We start from the raw sequence: 7,316 nt of genomic DNA on the forward strand, positions 1-7,316 counted from the left end.
GGAGGAAGGGGATGTGTGTGTGTGTGTGTGTGTGTGTGTATGTGTGTGTGTGTGTGTGTGTGTGTGTGTGTGTGTGCGTGCGTGCGTGCGTGCGTGCGTGCGTGTGTGCAAGTGTGTGTGTGCAAGTGTGTGTGTGTGTGTGTGGCGGAGAAAGCGAGAGGGAGAGAGAGAGAGGGAGAGAGAGAGAGAGAGAGAGCGAACGAGAGAACGAGAGAGAAAGGGAGGGAGAGGGAGTGAAAAAAGAGAGAAAGAGAGGGAGAACAGACATTTGATTTGCACACAGCTCTGACTGTTCGCGAGTGTGAGTGTGTGTGTGTGTGTGTGTTGCCTTGGTAGATCACTGATTGGCACGGAGCCAAGATATTATTATGTCTTGAACATAATACGAAGCGTTCATTGTTATCCTCAATGAGTTTTTTTCTGTAATTTTTACATTGCCAATCTGACGTGAATTCCTGACTTCTGTTATTCACAGTCAGGATCTGTAGAAGTCCATATCTACTGCACGACGCGGGTAAAAAAAAAAAAGGAGAAGAAGAAGAAGAAGAAGAAGAAGAGGGAAGTGTAATATATGAGCGGGAGCGTTTTTCATTAGTATCTAATGCTACTGAGACTGTATTGATCAGGGGCTTGTGCTGCCTGTCTGGGGAAGCGTCCGGCTGATGAAACGGGTTCAGGGTTCCTCCCTCATAGGTGACCTGACCTTGTCTCCTTCGCCTCAGCGCCTGACAGTGATCTGCACCCCCTAGAGGACATGCCGGGATCAATAGATTGGTCTTTTACCCTCCCACCCCTCCATACCCCACCCCACACACGCATACACTCACACCAATCAACCAGGACCCCCCCCCCCCCCCCTTCAACCAGGTGAAGAACAGAGGATTAAACTCGCCGCAATATGGTCGTAGAAGCTTCCGTCCCTCCGTCTGCCTCGGTTTGGATCGCCGTTCCGCTTTGTTCTCCGTCTCCATTTTTCGTGTTGCCGTGGAAGAAGAACCGGGGAGTTTGTGTGTTTGTTTGTGTGTATGGGCGGGCCGGGGAGGTTGCATTACAGCCATGCTTTTGTCTAATTGTCTCTTCTTATCATTAGTGACAAGCATGACCTCTGTTATTGGCATATCTGCATTCTGCCCGCACTGCAGAGCCGCCGCCGCCGCCACCACGCCACTCGCAGCCTCTTCTCTCCCTAGACTGGCAGGGCCCATGCCTCATAAATACAAACACAATCTCTCCTACACCTCCTGACTGCAGGACAGGACTCCACACATATCTGCCCGCGGAGCGCAGCCCATTTGCATACATATTAAAGTGACGCCTCAGAAAAAAGGAAGACAGAGAAAGAGGGGAGGGGGAGAGAGAGAGGGAGAGAGCGAGAGAGAGAGAGAGAGGGAGTTGAGAGAGAGAGGGTATATGCAAACAAGGCTTTCATCTAATATGCAAGAACCGGCATTGCTCTGGCATAAATCTGCATCTGTGCTCAGGCGAGAGCTCGGCGCCCATTTGACAGTAAATGGGCTGGGGATGGCTGTCAGAAGCACGGGGGAACAGAGTGTTACCCCACATAGTACAGGGCTATTGATCACCTACAGCACTACAGCCCTACATGGTAACAATACCAAATTCCGGATATTCCCAATACGGACGGAATGAGAGATGGGAGACGTCGTATAAAACAGTTGTTAAATGTAGAACAACCGTTGAAGTGTGTCGCAAATCTGAAATCTAAATCCCCCCCGCCCCCCTCAACGTGCCGCCAACACTTCCAACCCGCTGCTTCAACAACGTTTTTGCGCAGCGGCTCTACCAAAAAGTAGAGCTCACGATGGCAGAGGCACGTGGAGAAAAAAAAGTGAAAAAAAAAAAAGTATGCTGGTGAAACTTTACTTAGTGTCTTCAAAAGTTGGCGCGTTGCCATGAGCTCTGGGTTTCCCCCTAAACTCGGCAAGTATTTCATGTTGGACACCCTTGAACTCCCTTTCCTGTTTTCCTGCCTGAGCATGTCGCGTTGAAGCACGCCACTCTGTCTGTACAGGTGATCTTACGCACAGGAAATGGAAACTCTGTGTGTGTGCGTGCGTGGTTGTGTGTCTGTGTGTGTGTTGCTTGCATGTGTGTGTGTGTGTGAAAGAGTGTTGGAAAGGGGGTGGGGTTGGGGGGGGGGGGGGGGGGGGTGGTGGTGGTGGTGGTGGGACTGAGTTGAAACAGGATATGTTGGGAATAACACAAAGCACAAAAAGTGTCACATGATCTGAAACACAGAGTTGATTTATTTGGCTTGAGAAGGAATCTGTTGCATGTGGTTTGGAGGAGAGAATGTTTTCCCTCTCCGCTCTCCGTGTGCTCAGACACAACACATGGAAACATTTTCGCAGAGGCCACGGGCCCGAGCGAAGCAGAAGAAGAAGGAGAAGAAGGAGAAGAAGAGGAAGAAAACGAAAAGAAAAGGAAAAAACGCTTCAGACATTTTATTTCTCCCCCCCCCCCCTTTTTTTCAGAGCTTTTGGGGTTCTTTTTTTTCTTCTTCTACTTCTTCAAACTGATTGAATTACATACATCTGCTAGCCACATGTAGAAATATTCCCCTAATGAATATCCACGACGCCTCGGTGAGGTGGGATTAGGACGAGACCAGAAATTAGCACCGATACGTTTATATTTTGGATTTCGATATGACGCGATTTGAAGGGGGAACGACCAAAACAGCGAACAAACAAACGCCGGGGCCTCTTCTTCGGCGATCCCACGTGAGGAAGTATCAACGAGCGTCCTATTTACGGCCCCGGCTTCACTCTGTAATAAATACACTTCCACTCACATGAGACAGTTGCATGTCTGCTCTATTGTCTGCCATAAATATGCTGGAAGGGTTGGTTAAATATTGATAACACCAATTTTCAGCCTCCCCCCACCACACCCCCCCACACACACACATGCACACCCTCTCTCTCCATCACAAGCACGCACACCCTCTCTCTCTTCATCACCACACACACACACACACACACACACACACACACACATACACCCCAACCCCTCCTTCTCTCTCCCTTCTATCTCGCGGTTATTTCACCCTCACAGTAACCTTGCTTATGCATATTGCATATGTAAATAAAGCACCCCGCCTCTGAAGTAATTGTGTGCATCTTCCACAGGCCCTGCATTTCTCTGCTCCGTGCCTGAGAGGAACGTGTTATGGAGAAGGCTGGATTCTCTTTGTTCAGCGCTGATTCTTCTCTGCGCCCTCCACCAAACTCCACAACCGGGGATGTGTTGTTGTTGATATTGTTATTAGTGTTATTATTAATAAAGTATTCCAAGGTACAATGTTTTACGACTCTAATTTGAGTTGAGATGGAGTTGGCTATGGGCGGGGCCGAGTCCCTCCTGGAGTATTTTTGGTGGATAAGGTTGTACTTAGAGACGCTCACCAAACACTTAGAGTCTGAGGGAAGTTGTAATGATCACAGAGACGTAGCCGAGGCAAAGAGTCGCTGCAAATATGAGCTTGCGTGTCTCGTGACCCGTAGTTTGTTCATTGTAGACCACGAGGTTTATAGTGTGAAAGTGACTGGCACCCGAGGATTGTTGTTTTGATATCTGATCTGAGATGTATTGTATTAAAGCAAAGAAAGAAAGAAAGAAAGAAAGAAAAAAGAAAGAAAGAAAGAAAGAAAGAAAGAAAGAAAGAAAGATCCCTCTGTTCCCTCTACAGTGCTTTAATTCCCAATTGATTGATGATGATATGAGTTTCTGATCCTCTCTTTATATGAATTGTATACGTTGTTCAGCTTTGGTCAAAAGTATGTGGATACTTGCTGCCTTAAGTGCAAATAAAAGTTGAAATTATGGGGAGTTTGAACAATGAACAAAAGCAAATCTGTGTTAAATACCAGTAATGTTGTTATGCTAATGATTACTTCTATAAAGACATTAAAATGTACAGAATGATAAACTTCATCATCTGTACCTTAATCCAATAATATGGGACTTAACTTCTAACTGGAGTCTATTGTTTGTTTTATTCTATATAATTGGTTTTACATATTTTCTACATAGTACTTAATGAAGTAATAATGAAGATATATAAACTCTGCTATACTGTCACATAATGTTAACTTTAACTTTAACTTTCTACTTGAATTTACTTTTAATACATGGAACAAACAACAACATACTAACAAACATACAGGAACAATTATGCACTTCCTAAACTCTACTCTACTTTACTCTACTTTACTATCAAAAAGAAGAATCTTAGTTCATTCATGAGTATCATTGGTGGTGAAATGTAGCAGGATGCAGGCAGGAAGCATCTAAAAATACATCAGGCTGAGATGCCAGTAAGTACTGCTGAACATTAGTGTACATCACTATTTACTGGTATTTGTTGAATTATACACATTACACATTATCTCTTACCATAGATGATACTAAACTGCACAAAACTACAGAATCCTGTCATATTTATAGAAATCAAATCTCACTCCCCCTCTGGAAAACAGAATGATACAAATACTTGTGTGACTCATGATGTAGTAGTCTGCAGATTAACAAATGAATTTGGAAACAAACACTGGTACTTTAGTTTGTATGTAGTTAATTACGCTACTCCACTCTACTCTAAGTTGCTTTTTTAGTTTAACCAACAAAACTGGGTGGGTCCCTAAACCGCACCCACCCCCTCCCTGGCCCCGCCCCCTAACCCTTACTTCATACTATGCTATACTGCACTATATGTGGCTGCTCTATACTACGCTCTCTCTGCCTCGTGATGCCACACGGTAACACGGAGCACTAAACCAACCTGCTCTGTGACATTTACAACAAATTCCTCCCAGAGCACACATGTCAGACGGCACTTTGCACCATTACCAGAGCATGGTAACCATAATAAGGGCCGTCCTCCTGATTCACCTATTTGGAGTGAAATCAAAGACCCATCCAGGTGTTCAGTATGATGTCAGCCATCTGTGTGTGTGTGTGTGTGTGTGTGTGTGTGTGTGTGTCTGTCTGTGTGTGTGTATACACAAACAGATGTGATGCGTAGATGACAGATAATCTCTCCACAAGGATCTTCTTTACCTCACACGTCGGAGTGCAGTGGCAATAGTTCTATTACTGGAAGCAGCCCTAATGATATCATTGTCAGGTTCAGACAATGCACTCATAATAATGTGTGTGCGTGTGTGTGTGTGTGTGTGTCTGTTTGGCCTGGGGGGACATGTATGTCTATGGCGCCTATAGTACAGTGTAGTGTAGTGTAACATAGCTTTGTTGAGTATGATGCTTGTTGTTATGCATGTTTATTCTATTCTGTTCTATTCTTTTCTATTCTATTCTATTCTATTCTATTCTATTCTATGTCAAAGTTTATTCTAAGACAAGATACAAACTTACCTTTTGGAGTGACTTTTACATAGTTTCTTCTTACTTATTTATCTATTTACATTCTACTTCCTCCCTCTACTTTCAGACTATTGCTATTGCTTTGTGTTAGTTTGTCTTTCTTGCCGTTTGTGCTTATCACGTCTTGCATTTCAAAAGTGCCCCCACTGTTGTTCTCCTTCTATTCTATTCGACGTTGACAGGCGCGTTTGCCCGCACAAACGTTCAAAAAGCTAAAAGAGAGTTAGTGAAATGCAGCATGTCCGCTCCTACGTGCATTCTGAATGAGGCTCGTAGTGAGATTTGCGTATAACAGAAGCACCGCCTCCCTCCCATTGGACGATGTCGGCGTGAGGGCGTGGCGAGGAAAGATGAGAGTTGCAAATCCATGCCCTTACTGGGAAGACATGGAGAGCTATGGACACAGTCTACACGAATCCAGTAGGAATCTCAGCTAAAGGCACCAATATTTCTCCAACTCGGGAAATAAACGATTTGAGAGAGTGAAAGCAGAAGAAGGGTGGCCCGGGTGAGGATGGAGTGTGCATTTGACGCACAGAATCTGATCTCCATTTCTTTGAGGAAAATCCAGAGCTCCAGGACGCAGAGAGGAGGCATCAAGCTCCACAAGAACTTGCTGGTAACGTACGTTCTGAGAAACGCCAGGCAGTTTTATATGAGCAAAAACTTGTCGCAGACGCAGAGGACGCACCAGTACGAGGATGTAGCCGCGGTCCGAGAGACGCAAGATTACCTCGAATTCACCGGGAGCTTTACGGAGTTGGCTGATGACTTCTACTGCAACTTTAGCGGCGTTGAGTCTGACTCTTGGCACTGCGGAGCGCACCAGCCCGGCGGCCATCCTGCAGACGTGCCGCACCAAGACGCATCTGCCTGCGCAATGGTTCCACCAAGTGACTCTGACCTCATGGTGTCGGAAGCCTGTTGGAGTTGTGCGGAGAAATCCACCTGGGAGTTACCGATCCAAAACACACAGGCCAACCAAAAGACTGTCCTGGACTTGGACACGCATGTGGTGACTACCGTCACGAATGGATACTTCCACTCAGACTGTTGCGCGCAACCGAAACAGCCTCAGGGCGCACAGGTTTACACTAAAAAGCGAAAGATGGACACAACTTATCACATTGTTGATCCAGAGTTTTATTTGTCAGACTTTGGGCCGCTGCCGTGTAAAAGATTCAGGACTGATGATGATTCACATTCAGACTCGGAGCAGTTGGACACCACAAACATCTCCAACCTGATCTCAGTGCTGGGCTCAGGTGGACTATCTGAGTTTGTGAGTTGGCAGCAGCAGACGGACCTTGAGCAAATATTCGCTGCTCAAACAATTTGTTTAAAACATACACTGTTAGCAGGCAGCGGCTGGACCAGAGCAATCGAAGCATTTTGATTTGTATCTTTTTTGTTTTTGTATCATTTGATTTTATTTTTCTTTAAAATAAACCATGTCACCACTGCAATTCTCTCTCTGCTCTGTTATTGAAATAATGTTGAGATGTGATTATTATATGGAACAGTTCTTACACATTTGGGATGACTTATTTGCACAATATCAATGATCATGCCAGTTTATTTCATTTGTCAGCAAAGTCTAAATAAACTGTACCTTTCATTTAAACCTTATACTATGGTGATTCGTTTTGGGGGTGCTGGAGTCGGTCTTTGGTTTGTATTTCCTGAAGAAATTAGTTATTTATCATAGTTTCTCTGGGAAGATGTTGGACGAGCGCCATCATGTGGCTGGTGAAGAACTGTACAGCCTCGTGCAGCACATCCACGCAGAGTATGATTCTGTAAATGTATTATTTATATCAAAGGGCCTGCTTTCATTAATCAATAAAAACTAAAATAATTTAAGATCCCTGGTGCATTTGGCTTTAAATTGCAACACCACTGACAAGAGG

General features: G+C 44.9%; 1 protein-coding gene across 1 annotated transcript; it reads left to right on the top strand.

Moving 5' to 3' along the window:
• The first annotated feature begins 5,770 nt into the window (after positions 1 to 5,770).
• On the top strand, positions 5,771 to 7,269 carry LOC143003461 (immediate early response gene 5-like protein). The gene has a single exon (XM_076154174.1). The coding sequence runs from the start codon at positions 5,921 to 5,923 to the stop codon at positions 6,800 to 6,802; it is 882 nt and encodes a 293-aa protein (XP_076010289.1). The 5' UTR covers positions 5,771 to 5,920; the 3' UTR covers positions 6,803 to 7,269.
• The last annotated feature ends 47 nt before the right edge of the window (positions 7,270 to 7,316 follow it).

Source organism: Genypterus blacodes, unplaced genomic scaffold (assembly GCF_046128005.1).
Source record: "Genypterus blacodes isolate CSIRO-AG114 ecotype Tasmania unplaced genomic scaffold, CSIRO-AGI_Gbla_v1 ptg000061l_1, whole genome shotgun sequence".
NCBI classification, from domain to species: Eukaryota; Metazoa; Chordata; class Actinopteri; order Ophidiiformes; family Ophidiidae; genus Genypterus; species Genypterus blacodes.

What these genes read in the sequence shown, in the direction of transcription:
- LOC143003461 (XM_076154174.1), top strand. Translation starts at nt 5,921, where the DNA reads ATGGAGTGTGCATTTGACGCACAGAATCTGATCTCCATTTCTTTGAGG.